Genomic DNA, 16,032 nt, shown 5'->3' with positions numbered 1-16,032 from the left:
AAGTAAAGCTCTCCTCAGCAAATGTAAAAGAATAGAAATTATAACAAACTGTCTCTCAGACCACAGTGCAATCAAACTAGAACTCAGGATTAAAAATCTCACTCAAAGCTGCTCCACTACATGGAAACTGAACAACCTGCTCCTGAATGACTACTGGGTACATAACGAAATGAAGGCAGAAATAAAGATGTTCTTTGAAACCAACGAGAACAAAGACACAACATACCAGAATCTCTGGGATGCATTCAAAGCAGTGTGTAGAGGGAAATTTATAGCACTAAATGCCCACAAGAGAAAGCAGGAAAGATCCAAAATTGACACCCTAACATCACAATTAAAAGAACTGGAAAAGCAAGAGCAAACACATTCAAAAGCTAGCAGAAGGCAAGAAATAACTAAAATCAGAGCAGAACTGAAGGAAATAGAGACACAAAAAACCCTTCAAAAAATCAATGAATCCAGGAGCTGGTTTTTTGAAAGGATCAACAAAATTGATAGACCGCTAGCAAGACTAATAAAGAAAAAAAGAGAGAAGAATCAAATAGACACAATAAAAAATGATAAAGGGGATATCACCACCGATCCCACAGAAATACAAACTACCATCAGAGAATACTACAAACACCTCTACGCAAATAAACTAGAAAATCTAGAAGAAATGGATACATTCCTCGACACATACACTCTCCCAAGACTAAACCAGGAGGAAGTTGAATCTCTGAATAGACCAATAACAGGAGCTGAAATTGTGGCAATAATCAATAGTTTACCAACCAAAAAGAGTCCAGGACCAGATGGATTCACAGCCGAATTCTACCAGAGGTACAAGGAGGAACTGGTACCATTGCTTCTGAAACTATTCCAATCAATAGAAAAAGAGGGAATCCTCCCTAACTCATTTTATGAGGCCAGCATCATTCTGATACCAAAGCCGGGCAGAGACACAACCAAAAAAGAGAATTTTAGACCAATATCCTTGATGAACATTGATGCAAAAATCCTCAATAAAATACTGGCAAACCGAATCCAGCAGCACATCAAAAAGCTTATCCACCATGATCAAGTGGGCTTCATCCCTGGGATGCAAGGCTGGTTCAATATACGCAAATCAATAAATGTAATCCAGCATATAAACAGAGCCAAAGACAAAAACCACATGATTATCTCAATAGATGCAGAAAAAGCCTTTGACAAAATTCAACACCCCTTCATGCTAAAAACTCTCAATAAATTAGGTATTGATGGGACGTATTTCAAAATAATAAGAGCTATCTATGACAAACCCACAGCCAATATCATACTGAATGGGCAAAAACTGGAAGCATTCCCTTTGAAAACTGGCACAAGACAGGGATGCCCTCTCTCACCACTCCTATTCAACATAGTGTTGGAAGTTCTGGCCAGGGCAATCTGGCAGGAGAAGGAAATAAAGGGTATTCAATTAGGAAAAGAGGAAGTCAAATTGTCCCTGTTTGCAGATGACATGATTGTTTATCTAGAAAACCCCATTGTCTCAGCCCAAAATCTCCTTAAGCTGATAAGCAACTTCAGCAAAGTCTCAGGATACAAAATCAATGTACAAAAATCACAAGCATTCTTATACACCAACAACAGACAAACAGAGAGCCAAATCATGAGTGAACTCCCATTCACAATTGCTTCAAAGAGAATAAAATACCTAGGAATCCAACTTACAAGGGATGTGAAGGACCTCTTCAAGGAGAACTACAAACCACTGCTCAAGGAAATAAAAGAGGATGCAAACAAATGGAAGAACATTCCATGCTCATGGGTAGGAAGAATCAATATCGTGAAAATGGCCATACTGCCCAAGGTCATTTACAGATTCAATGCCATCCCCATCAAGCTACCAATGACTCTCTTCACAGAACTGGAAAAAACTACTTTAAAGTTCATATGGAACCAAAAAAGAGCCCGCATTGCCAAGTCAATCCTAAGCCAAAAGAACAAAGCTGGAGGCATCACACTACCTGACTTCAAACTATACTACAAGGCTACAGTAACAATAACAGCATGGTACTGGTACCAAAACAGAGATATAGATCAATGGAACAGAACAGAGCCCTCAGAAATAATGCCGCATATCTACAACTATCTGATCTTTGACAAACCTGAGAAAAACAAGCAACAGGGAAAGGATTCCCTATTTAATAAATGGTGCTTGGAAAACTGGTTAGCCATATGTAGAAAGCTGAAACTGGATCCCTTCCTTACACCTTATACAAAAATTAATTCAAGATGGATTAAAGATTTATATGTTAGACCTAAAACCATAAAAACCCTAGAAGAAAACCTAGGTATTACCATTCAGGACATAGGCATGGGCAAGGACTTCATGTCTAAAACACCAAAAGCAATGGCAACAAAAGCCAAAATTGACAAATGGGATCTAATTAAACTAAAGAGCTTCTGCAAAGCAAAAGAAACTACCATCAGAGTGAACAGGCAACCTACAACATGGGAGAAAATTTTTGCAATCTACTCATCTGACAAAGGGCTAATATCCAGAATCTGCAATGAACTCCAACAAATTTACAAGAAAAAAACAAACAACCCTATCAACAAGTGGGTGAAGGATATGAACAGACACTTCTCAAAAGAAGACATTTATGCAGCCAACAGACACATGAGAAAATGCTCATCATCACTGGCCATCAGAGAAATGCAAATCAGAACCACAATGAGATACCATCTCACACCAGTTAGAATGGCAATCATTAAAAAGTCAGGAAACAACAGGTGCTGGAGAGGATGTGGAGAAATAGGAACACTTTTACACTGTTGGTGGGACTGTAAACTAGTTCAACCATTGTGGAAGTCAGTGTGGCGATTCCTCAGGGATCTAGAACTAGAAATACCATTTGACCCAGCCATCCCATTACTGGGTATATACCCAAAGGACTACAAATCATGCCGCTATAAAGACACATGCACATGTATGTTTATTGTGGCACTATTCACAATAGCAAAGACTTGGAACCAACCCAAATGTCCAACAATGATAGACTGGATTAAGAAAATGTGGCACATATACACCATGGAATACTATGCAGCCTTAAAAAATGATGAGTTCATGTCATTTGTAGGGACATGGATGAAATTGGAAATCATCATTCTCAGTAAACTATCACAAGGACAAAAAACCAAACACCGCATGTTCTCACTCATAGGTGGGAATTGAACAATGAGAACACATGGACACAGGAAGGGGAACATCACACTCTGGGGACTGTTGTGGGGTGGGGGGAGGGGGGAGGGATAGCATTAGGAGATATACCTAATGCTTAATGGCGAGTTAATGGGTGCAGCACACCAGCATGGCACATGTATACATATGTAACTAACCTGCACATTGTGCACATGTACCCTAAAACTTAAAGTATAATAATAATAAAATAAAAAAAAGAAATGTGGAGGAGAAGAGGATAAAGGAACAAGTTAAATGACACCAGAAAGAAGTGAACAGAAAAGTTCAGAAAACAGGGCATTCTACAGAAAAATAAGTACATGGCAGGAGGAAGAGGGAAGAGAGAAGGAAACCATGCTAGATTTTAAAAGACATAATCTATGAAATGTCCAGAAAGTAAAATTTATACAAATAGAAAGAAGATCAGTGGCTGCCTGAGGCTGAAAGTGGGAGCAGGGATTGACTGCAAATGGGCTGGAGGAAATTTTGAAGGGTAAAGGTAATGTTCTAAAATTGGATTATGATGATAGTTGCCCAACTCTACAAGTTTATTAATGTCACTGAATTGTCTAAAAAAGAAAAAAAGTCTTAAGACCACTCTGTTGTATGGACCTTGTTTGGACCTGACTCAAACTAACTCTAAAGACATTTTTGAAATAGTCAAATAAATTTGGTTATGGATTAAATACTAAAAATATATCATTTATTTTATTGGGTGCAAATGGCATATTTGTCCATATTTTTAAAGATGTTTATTAAAATATTTATAACTTCTGAGATATGCTTTAATATACTACAACAGATTTTTTAAAATGGGAAAAAGAATGAATTAAGTAAATAGGATAAAATCTTCACAATTATTGAATCTAGGTGATGGATATATGGTAGTTCATTGTATTATTTTTTCTACATTTGAATATGTTTGAAGTATTTTATAATTTAAAAAATTGATGGTTACTATAATATCCTCTCATGGTCAATACCATAAACCAAGGCAATAATGAGTTTGTGTGATTTTCCAATATTGTCAGCAACTAAGACACCAGGTTATCATTCTAAATCTCAGTTTTTAAAATTACTGCAAGTCAAAAAAAAAAAAAAAAAAAAAAAAGGCCAGGTGTGGTGGCTCACGCCTCCTGAAATCCCAGCACTTTGGGAGGCTGAAGCAGGTGGATCAGTTGAGGTCAGGGGTTCAAGACCACCTTGGCCAACATAGTGAAACCCTGGCTCTACTAAAAATCCAAAAATTAGCCAGGTATGGTGGCACATGCCTGTAATCCCAGATACTTGGGAGGCTGAGGCAGGAGAATCACTTGAACCCAGGAGGCAGAGGTTGCAGTGAGGCGAGATCACACCACTGCACTCCAGCCTGGGAGACAGAGTGAGACCCTGTCTCAGAGAAAAATAAATAAATAAATAAATAAATAAAATAAAATTACTGCAAGTCTCCAAAGTAAAATTAAATTGCTTACCTTTAAGTCATCATTTGAAACTTCAAAACTTTATATAAACCCACTCTGTCTTTTTCTTTTTTTTTTTTTTTTAGTGGGGGGAAATTGGGGTGGGATAGAAGGTATACGTACATATTTTTTTCTACCAACTCAATTTAGTCTCTCCTCATTGCATACTTTATACAACACAGGTCGTGAAATAAATCCATCAGCATTCTCAGTAACTAGCCTGTGATAAATATGCCTGGCACCAATGCAATGTATTTAAGCCCTTTCAACAGCTTTTTCTTTGTGCACATGGAAAGCCTGCAGATTTCCATGCACATCTGCATACAGAATCCACAACCATGATCTGCATTATAATTAATGTAGCAGCACATCTGACCAGGTCCACAGAGTACTGATGTATAACCGGTTTTGAGATCTGCAGGGAACTAAGGATGCCCTGGGGAGAAAGTGAGGCTAATTTCAGATCAGGCACTGGACAAGCTGTAAGTGGTAAGACACTTGCTCTCCTGAAACAGCTAGGACATCGCTGGAGAAAATCTTAGTGTGCATGTATGTGTGTGTGTTGCATACACATACATTTACTTCAAGTCGTAGTCTCTCTCCTCTTGCACTCCTTACCACATCCCTCATATACCCACTCTAAATGACCAAGCCACAGCCCAAACATTTACATACAGATACATTAAAACCTTAGATAAAAAGCCTTCTTTGGTTACCACTGATGGAAAATCACTGAAGCATGGATTCTAGTAATGGTGTATAGCAAGCACAGAAATATCAGACCTAAACTGCACACCCCTCTCATTCTATTCCCTTGGTAGTTAAGACTTTCTTCTTCTTCCCCATCCTATCCCATTAAAAATGTTTTTACATTAAAATCTAGATAGAAATCTCAGGACTAGGCCAAGTTCCCACTTACATGCATTTCTTCAACGGCCTTCAGGAACACTCACTGTCCACGTCCATTGTTCCATTCCGCAGCTAAAGCACAGAATGCGGGCCCATGAAACTCAGCACGAAGCAGGGCAACTTTATTCTGTATCTTTTTGGCCTAGAATGCTGAGTCAGCACTGTCCAATAAAGCTTTTTGTGATTATATCCAATATAATAGCCACAAGCCACATGTGGGTTTTGAGCACTGAAAATGTGGCTATTGTGACTGAGGAAGAGAACTATTGATTTTATCTAACTTAAATTTAAATAGCCACATGGTGCTGGTGGCTACCATACTGGACAATGTTGCAGTAAGTGAAAGACTTTCATTTGTTGTGTTTTCACTTAGGAGACTTGTTACATACAAAACACTCTTTAAAATAATTTTCTGTCTCTCTCATCTACACACATACACACACACACACACACACACACACACAGATACATTAAATCTTAATAGTGCTTAACTCTGGGCAAGCATCTATAGCATCAGACATTCAAATATATTTTGAGTGAATAAATATGTTTATATTTAACAATTTTTAAAATAAACAGGTAACATTTAAAAATCAGAGAAAGCTATAAACAAATATCATAGTCATTAAAACTAGGCATATGAAGATATATACCGATATGGGAAATAAACAGAAGCAAAATGCAAAACAAAACACAAAATACCATCTATGTTTTTGGTCATAAGTAGTAAAATAGTAGGTAGGTACGTGTCAAAGGATTCAAAGGGAACATAACCCATGAAAATAACCAGATGGAGCAACAGGTTATAAATGGATTTTGAACATTTGTATATAAGTAAAGTTTTAGAAAAAATAAACAAAGGTTGAAAGGCAATACAATTTAAAGGACTGAGTGTAGGAATAGTCTCATAAAACTTGAATGTTGGAAGCAAATAACTACCCATATGAGTGGCAACTTGAGGGCTGAGGATATGGAGGCTGAAAGAATTCCAGTCATGGGCTGCAGAGGGAGATGTAACTAGAACTGAGAAATCGATGACTTAAGAAAAAGAAGGGAAAAGAAAGCTTGTAAATGAGAATAAGAGAGCTAATGAGGAATAATGTTAATATTCAGTCAGTAAAAGACTTAACGTTGTTCCAAGGCCATTGGCTGAGAGGCCAGAAAGGCTCAACATTGCTTTCCAGATGTGACCCATTCCTGAGGTTAGCATCAATCACACTTAATTCCCCTGGACAGGTGAAGCAATGGAAACAATGGTTCTCAAACTATAAAATGAGATTCCTAAGCCCCATTCCCAGGGCCTGAGAAATACTGATTTAAAAGAATAACTTGCTCTAAATATCTGGCATAGGAAAAAGTGTATGAACACTCTGATTATCTTTATGGATAAAATCTGTCTTCTATTTAATAAAGATGACTAAAAAAGTTGTTTTTTTTTTTTCTGTTTTTGAGATGGAGTCTCACTTTGTCACCCAGGCTAGAGTGCAGTGGCACGATCTCAGCTCACTGCAACCTACGCCTCCTGAGTTCAAGTGATTCTCCTGCCTCAGCCTCCCAAGCAGTTGTGATTACAGGTGCACTCCACCATGCCTGGCTAATTTTTGTATTTTTAGTAGAGATGGGGTTTCACCATGTTGGCCAGGCTGGTCTTGAGCTCCTGATCTCAAGTGATCCACCTGCCTCAGCCTCCTGAAGTGCTGGGATTACAGGCGTGAGCCACCACACTCAGCCTAAACAAGTTTTTTGATAACTTGGGGAACTTTAGTGCCTATGACCATAGCCCCTTATTGTTTCACAGAATTTAATAAAGAAGGGGGACCAGAAAAGCTATCTTTGAACATGTGAGGACCTGTCAAGCAATAAAGGTTGAAGACTTGCTTTGTGGGACATCAAGGATAAGCCAGAAGGGGGATGGTTTCAGTGTGATATAACGACGTTTTAGAAGAAATGGGATCCCATAGAAGGTGGTGGGCATCCTGTCCATAAGCTATGCTAAATGACAATTTGGTCTATAATTTGTGTGAAGAATTTAACCAGCAACACTAAGATTAGATGACCAGTAACCTCGCTTTCTACACCTTGATACAGCCTACCTGACACTAGTAGAATTTACTACTGCTGCAAAACAGAACTCAAAGTTCATTTGAAAGTATTTTATTTTACATATAACTGCTTCATGGTAATTGTTTCATGGTGATTACATAAGCAGCTCACATCAATATGATTTTTACTTTTACATGGAAAATCATTTGATTCCTCTCTCACTTTTCTGGTACCTAAAGTCAAAGTCGATATTGCATTTCCCTCACACCATTCCAGGATCATTTATTCAACAAATAATTTTTGCCATCTAATAAGTGTCAGGTACCATGCATTCAGGCCAGAAAAATAGCTAAACTAATCATCAATAACACAAATTAAGAAACAAAAGTCCTGAATCTGATTCTCCCCACACTCAGGTTTCATTGTCTCAACCTATCCCTGTGTTCCAGGGCAGACTTTCCTGTACACCCCTAGAAACCCCCCAATTTTCCCTCTTACCCTCACCCCCATTATCTGAAAGGTGCTTGAGCAATATATCCAGCTGCTGCTTCTCCCCAGACCTGACACCAAGTCCAGGTGTCTCTGATGCAGTGGAGATTGGGGGCCAGGAGGATGAGGACTACCTGTCTAGAGGGAACAACAGGATTACCATAGGGAAGGAAGAAGAAAACTCAGGGCAGGATATTACACAGTAAGAATGAACCCTGGGAATTTTAAAGCAGAGGACTAGAGCTAGGAAAGGAAAAGGGGTGTTTTTTGTTTTTTTTGTTTTTTAACAAGGGTTAGATAGTCTTACTGGAAAGCCAGGAAACAGAGGTGACTTCGGAGCCCAGGGCTTTGCATAAGAGAAGTCAGCAATGCCAAAAGGTGCCTCTGTATACTTAGCAGCTGTGAGGCAATCAATCCCTCGGGGAACCTGTAGGCCATCACTCTAGTAAAGATGATGTTTAAAGAGGGGAGACTACGGGAAGAGGAAATTACTACTGGTACTTTTTTTCTTATCTTATTGTGAAATATGTCCAAGAAATAAGCATATATATATGCTATATGTATAATATACAGTGTAAATAATAAGAAACAAATACCTGTGTCCGCACCTCCCAAAGAAAGAATATTTTCTTCACCCCTTTTGCTCCAGCTCCTTGAGCATTCCCAAACAATTAAAGTAGATTCTTCTCAGGTGTGGTATAATTTCCTGAAACTGCAGAATGCCCCTGTGCAAACTCTACCCACAACATCACCCTTACTTGCCTCCTACTGCTTAAAAGTTATTTTAATGAATTAAGATAAAAATATTCTTTCTATACTAAAATTAAAGAGTTTAAAATAGAAAGCATATTGCTGTAAGTCTCTTTAGTCAAAATGTAAATGATCCCAGCTAATTTCCTGTTTTAATAGGGGAAAAGAATTTGAAAGATAAGGTCCTATGACCCTGAAAATATTGGGGGATGAAGAAAGCTGAAGTCCCAACAAAAACTTCACATACCTCACCAGTTTCCCCTGGACTTGAACAATTAGGCTTCATGCATACATAAAGAGAGGTTAGGAGCAGAGATACTTCCTGGTCTGTGTACCTGCGCTCACCTGAGCAACCACTAGGCTGCCCATTCTTTACATTCTCCCTTGTGGTCACAAACACCTGGTGTTGCCTTGGCAACGAAATAAATATGCTGGAACTGCCCCCTCAGGCTTCTAAGTCGTTGGCCATTTGTTCCACTAAGTTTACACAAGAAACTGGTACTATTTGAATCTAATTAATCCAACCAAAATTTACCGAGTGCTTCCTATATGAGTATATGTCTAGGTTATCTATTTTCTAATTTCTCCTTTTCAGTTAGATGATATGCAAACCCCATGGCACTAATTGTTTAAGGATAGGAATGAGGATTCTTTTGCACAGCCATGTTTGTCTATAAGAAGTTATATCCTTGCATGTTCCACTCTTTCTTTCCTACTCTGGAAAACAGTTCCTACACAGTCCCAATCCCTTCCCTGGGTCCTATTACAAGGAGGCTAATGATGTTGTCAGTGGCAGCAACTCTTCAGCAGAGCATTGATATTATGAGCTTACCTTTTCACCACCGTAACACAATGCTGTCTTGACTCAGAATCAGATCCCCTATCTCCAGATCAAAAAAAAAAAAAAAAAAAAAAAGGACAATGCCTTAAAAAGAAACAGATTAGACAAAGACCAGTCCAGGCATTTGATTATGTTTAAACTGAGTTGCGCCGGGTGCGGTGGCTCAAGCCTGTAATCCCAGCACTTTGGGAGGCCGAGGCTGGCGGATCAAAAGGTCAGGAGTTCGAGACCATCCTGGCTAATAAGGTGAAACCCCATCTCTACTAAAAATACAAAAAAAAAAAAAATTAGCCGGGCATAGGTGGTGCACGCCTGTAGTCCCAGCTACTCGGGAGGCTGAGGCAGGAGAATGGCGTAAAACCCGGGAGGCGGAGCTTGCAGTGAGCCAAGATCGCGCCACTGCACTCCAGCCTGGGAGACAGAGTGAGACTCCGTGTCAAAAAAAATAAAATAAAATAAAATAAAATAAAATAAAATAAAATAAAATAAAATAAAATAAAATAAAATAAACTGAGTTGCCCCACACTAGTCAACAATGTAGAGTTAATCATTACTAGAATGGTCAGCATTGGGAAATAACTTCAGATATTAGATGAGGAAATGGAAGTGCACAACTGCTAAGTGACTGAACTAAAAACACAGTCAGGTAATGGCTGATCAAGGACTATAACTATGTTTTCCAAACCATGCATTTCTTCTGGGTCCCCAAATATAGCAGAGTCATGACTGGACAAGGATTGTTCTTCTGTAACTAAAAAACAAACAACCTCCCTCCCTGAGAAGCAACGCTCTCCTAACCTGAACCCAAAACAACCCCTATCAGAAGCTCAAGGTCTTCCTCCGGAGTTCTTCTGCCTAAGGAGAAAATTCTCATCATCACTCTTCAAATCTAAAATGCTTATGGCATACAACCAGTTCTCAAAGAAACCACTAGGTTTGAAATGAAAATGAAGCTCTTAAGTCTTCCAACAGGGAAATCTAAGATAGCTGGCTTCCTGGCAAGTGTGTGCTCCTCCCTCCATTGTGGGAGACAATCCAGTCACTGGAGTTTCTAAAAGTGGCATATTAACTCTTCCAAGATAACAGGGCATCATTCACTAAATTACCTTTTCGAAGACATTACATGGTACCCCAGTTCTTTGGAAAAGGTAATTAGCTTCCCATGGGTGACTAGTTTACTCCAAGTGAGCACTGTGCTCATCAGAGGACAGGGATGATCTCTTTTTGTGGGAATAAAAACATTATCTTGCTTGTCAGGAGTGATTTATTTTTTACCTTAATAATGATGTAAGCCCTTTACGATACACATTTTTAATTGGTAATTACCCCACCATGATAATAGATCATAGCAAGTGCAATAAGCTGGGAGCTTTAACATCAACACATCTGACCTAAATTCAACTTAATAAGCATCTATTGCACACCTAATATGTGTCAGAGTCTATGCTATATATTGGGAAATTACATTGCTCAAATGTATCCATTTGGGGAATATCAGTGATACTAAAACACTCTATCAGATTATGAATGGCTATTAAAGTGAGTCTGGCAAGTGGCCCACCATGTCTTGCCTTGGTCATTAGAGATTTGAATCCGGTTAATGGCTCCACATTTAAGAGGTTAGTGGAGAATTTAGTAAGTATATATATAAACACAAGAAACATACTTTATAGATCTGAAAATAAGAGCCACAAGGAAAGGTCAAAATAATTCCAACAGAATAAAACAAAAGTGGAGAATAAAATCCTAAAGGGTGACCTTGTTATCGTATAAGACCCAGTTCCTCTGGGAAGCCTGGCCAGGAATTCTACCCACAATGATCTCCTGCTTCTCTGAGTTTCCACTGCATTTGAGATATAGATCAGAGTACTTAGCACTTGATCAATCCATTATAAATTGACTTGTACGATTTTCTTTTTAAAGTATATTTGTCTTATCTCTCCAATTATATGATAAGCTCCTTGAAGAGCTTGGATGTTATATATTTCTCTGGTACCCCCACCTACAGGCTTTGCCAACAAGCACAAAAAAACTGTTGACTTATATATAAGTAGGAAAAACACGTTAAGTGAGAAAACTAAGAGTGTTTATCACCGAGAAAATAAGATTATGGCAGAGATATGTTCTATTCACTGGCTATTCATGTGTTCCACATTTGCCAGTCCTCTTGCAATTAGAGGAAGCCTTATAATAATTTCTTAGGTACTGGACCATGAGTAGAAGTTTCTGGACCAAAGCATAAAGAACCAGTTTAAACTTCTAGTTTGTTCTTCCTCCCACAAAGACCATGGAAACCCCATAATGGGGTGATTAAGTCACAACATGAAACCTACTTGGATCACTGGGTCACCACATGAAGAAGAGCTCTCCTAGAGATTTACTTTACTCACAGTGACATTTGTGTGAGCAAGAAAAAAAAAATCCCTGGTTGTGTTAAGCCAGAGATGAATTTTATCTGGTACCATAGCATAGCCTAGGGGTATTACACTGACTGATATTAATAAAAGAAGACTAAAAAGAAAAATCATTTCAGTAGTGAGAGCTGTGACAGAAAGCCCTTCCTGAGGTAAGACTATAGAAGAAAGAACTAGGAGACAAAAGACAGACTAGGCTCAATGAAAGGAAGAACTCTGGCAGGCCAATAAAAGACATCTACCTTTCATTCAAACAGAGCCCACAAGTCCACTTGGTGAGAAATAAAAAAGGGACAACTGTGGTCAAGAAATTTGAATGAGACGATTTCAAGGTCCCTTCAAATGCTAAGATTTTATGATCTATGTTTGGCAATGGATTCCTAATATGTGGAGGCCAGAAAAAGGACATGCAGTTTATGATGGGTTGTAATTCTTTTAATAATATACAGAAGCAACATCAAAGTATCTCCCTGTAAAATCTTGCAGGGACAGACAAGAAAAGCACCAAAAGACCCAAGGATCCTCTCCCTTCCCCTGTCCATCTACAATGTCACACCTTTCAAAGTACTCCTAGGGCTATTTCACAAGTTTATTGCCACCTCAGCTCAGAGCTTGTGTCACAAGGAGATGACTTCATTGATAAAGATTTCTCACAGGATTAAGAGCCTTCTCGGTGGCTGAAATGTCTTGAATTAACCTCTGGAAAGAGGGTGAGGTTCTGTAGGACAGGAGTGTTTCTAGACTCTTGAAACCATGTGTTATTTTGATGCAGTTATCACGTCCTATCAAAGTATCTCTTGTTTAAATTACTAGGGTGGACTGTTAAATTTCTAAGTAAAGATATTTAGTTTTATTCCCCAAAAATATTTTAACAGTAGGGGAAATGTCTATATGTTACATACACAATGGTAATGCTTAATGACCTGAAAATGTAACTTAAAGAATGATCTCTGCCACTTACTAGGGATGTGACCTTTGGCAAGTTACTTAGCCTTCATGACTCTCAATTTCTTCCTCTATACAACAAGGGTTAAAATATCTACTTCATAATGGTGCCATGAGTTAAATGAGATAATGAGCTGTGTCAACTAAAAAATGGAGTTCAAATGTAAGGTACTGGAGGGAAAGTAATGAAATAACACTCTCTAAAAGTGTTATTTTTGAAATCAATGTTGGAGTACCTAAGCATTAAGATAATAGACTAAGATAATTAATAAAGCAAGGGTAGCAAAAAGAGAGACCAGTTCAGCTTCACTTAACTCATTCAGAATTGTGCAATTAGCAAATCTAAAAAGAACTTATTTTAATTTCAGTATATCTATGTTTTGTTTTATAATTTAATATTTTTATTTTTAATTTCATAAAAATCACATATAATCTTTTCTGTGTTAAAAAGCATCTACAGTTCTTAATCTGACCTTGAGTTTATCTTTAATAGATTCAATAAAGACTAGGAACAAAAGTATATAAAGTCTTACGACAGTTCAGTGAAAGATGCAAAGAACATATACTATATATGTCATGTGGGTTAATTATATATTTCCTGGTACTTGTGAATTACTTCAACACAGAACTGAGAGGGATTGTGGCAGCGTGAGCAACTGCAACAAGTGTAACTCAAATAAAATGGGTCTGAAGATGGAAACTGAGATATATGGGATATTTGATCACGTGGATGGAAGATGCAGCTTAACAGTAATAACAACTAATTATGCCTGCTTAAAGACAAACAACTTATGAGCGCAGGGCTCGGAAGGCCGAGGGTGTGAACTGTGGTCCCCATGCCATCACTTGTATGGCATGTATGCCATCATCAAAATCAAAAGATGGCTCTCTTTTGTCAGGTCAAGTGAAAAACTCTGTACACAGCTCATACCCAAAACTCCTTAATGGCACGTTTTAGTAAGTCTTCTAAATCCATGCCTTGTTTTGATAGTGTACACATTTAAAAAAGCCAAAGGCATTGTTCTGTGTCTCTCTGTAATGGCCACATGCTAAATCGGCCATGGTTCCTATACCAAAAGCTCTGCACTGAGGAGACTTAGCAGAAAGCCAGGCAGGAGGTGCCCCTCTTTATTGCAGCTTTCATTTTTAAAATAAGTCATAATTTCTGCATTGGATACAAAGATGGGTTTACAGCTATTAGCCATCATATTAATAATTTAGAAAATACATGCCCAATCACTGATGTTCTTTCAATTCCCTATGAACACAGCTGCAACCCACATTAGAAGTGAGGGTGAATGGATATTTTTCAGATGAGATATTTGGGCTGAATTATTAGGGTAGCCTGTACTACAAAATTACTAATAAACATTGCTTCTGGCTCAATTCAGCCTGAACTCAGTGAACCTAGCCAATGGTGACAAATCAAAAACTCTGAAATGCCCAGTGAATGAATCTAACTAATCAAGGAACCCTGTAGGAAGTAGATGCCAGGATTAATGAGCCAGTGGTTTCACCATGCCATGCTGTTATTTCTTCACATAAATGCCCTCAGATGAGATTATCTTTATGTCATGAAAAGGAGAAAAGGAAGGTTACATTATTTCAACTGACAGGTTAACTACTGCCATTACTAGAATACACATATTTGTGGGCTAAGTTTTTTCTTTATCCTAAAAATTTAAATGTAAGTTCCACAATATAAATTAAAAACACATTTTCATTTTTGGGAAAAGCTGTCATTGGGGGCACCAAACATAAATTGTCCCAAAGTTAGAATTTTCCTCTTTATTTCCTCTGCATGTCTATATGCACATCTACCGTGATTTACCCAAACTGCTCTGCATGCTGTTTTGTATTGAGTATCTAACATCATCTTCAGCAGGTTGCATTCCCATATCATATTTCCTCCATCAACAAAAGGTAATCTAAGTGCAACATCATTACTATACCATCACTTGTATGGCATGTATGATATTTAGTACCAATACTGAGGAAAAAATAAAGATACAAGGATGAACTTGTATATTAAAATAAATCAGTCATATGGTTACATCATAATGGATTGTTTCCAGCTAGCATGTGGTGACAGTATTCAATATCAAACAGGCTACTCAGCAAAAAGTACAATTATTAGAGGTAGGACATCTAGCATGTTGTACTTAACCTACTTTGTGTTCTGATATGATTCAACTTTATTGTCTTTATTCCCTTATTAAATTTACTTCATTATTATTAGATCTTTAACAATTTTGAGTCAGAATTGCTGTTAATGATGAGTAAAAAAATTGTATGAAGCATTATTCTGTTGTTAGATTTTTCTCCTTCAAAAAGCAGAAATCTTTCAAGCTTGTGATTGAGGTTCTTATTCTCCTCTTTTTGTCTTTGCTAAACCGTCAACCTTAACAATTCAGGCCCGCATGCCTTCCCTTAACCTAATGGCATATATGACTTTAAAATGTTCAGGATTCTGAATACAAAAATCTATTGCTATAGAAACAAATATTAGCCCAGAGTCAAGTCAAGTGAAAAACTCTGTACACTTTACTATAATATTGATAAATAACCACTACATTATGAAATATAAGTATCTTTGAAAGCATCTATCACTTGAGTTGATTTGCAACTTCTCATCAGTGTTCTGAGTTGGCCCATTTTTTTCCAATGAAAGATCCCATTTCCCTTGCCTTTGAGAAATACAATTTTTAAAGATTCCATTTAGCATCCTTTATTGCATTCCTACATCATAAAGTTATGCTTTATAGCAGCATAAAAAGCTGTAAAATTAGCATCCTTGTAAACAACATTCCATGAGCACTGGTGAAGCAATCCGTAATTTGTACTGATCTCTTAAATGTGACTTGAGATTACAGTATCCACGATTTCAATTTTTTTTTTAAAAAAGCACTAACATAAAACAAGCGAGAATATGATGAAATGTAAAAGCAAGGAAAAGTATTTTTCATTAACTCA

General features: G+C 37.7%; 1 protein-coding gene across 1 annotated transcript in view; it reads right to left on the bottom strand.

Annotated features, from left to right (window-relative positions):
- Positions 1-9,160, bottom strand: part of WDR41 (WD repeat domain 41) — a 202,394-nt gene extending 193,234 nt beyond the window's left edge. Inside the window, exon 1 of the mRNA XM_055366988.2 lies at positions 9,107-9,160. Coding sequence (XP_055222963.1) covers positions 9,107-9,145 — 39 coding nt within the window. The 5' untranslated portion in view covers positions 9,146-9,160. The remainder of the gene's footprint in view (positions 1-9,106) is intronic.
- Positions 9,161-16,032: the final 6,872 nt, after the last annotated feature.

This window comes from Gorilla gorilla, chromosome 19 (assembly GCF_029281585.2).
Source record: "Gorilla gorilla gorilla isolate KB3781 chromosome 19, NHGRI_mGorGor1-v2.1_pri, whole genome shotgun sequence".
Classification (NCBI taxonomy): Eukaryota; Metazoa; Chordata; class Mammalia; order Primates; family Hominidae; genus Gorilla; species Gorilla gorilla.
This window is presented reverse-complemented; position numbering and strand designations above follow the sequence as displayed.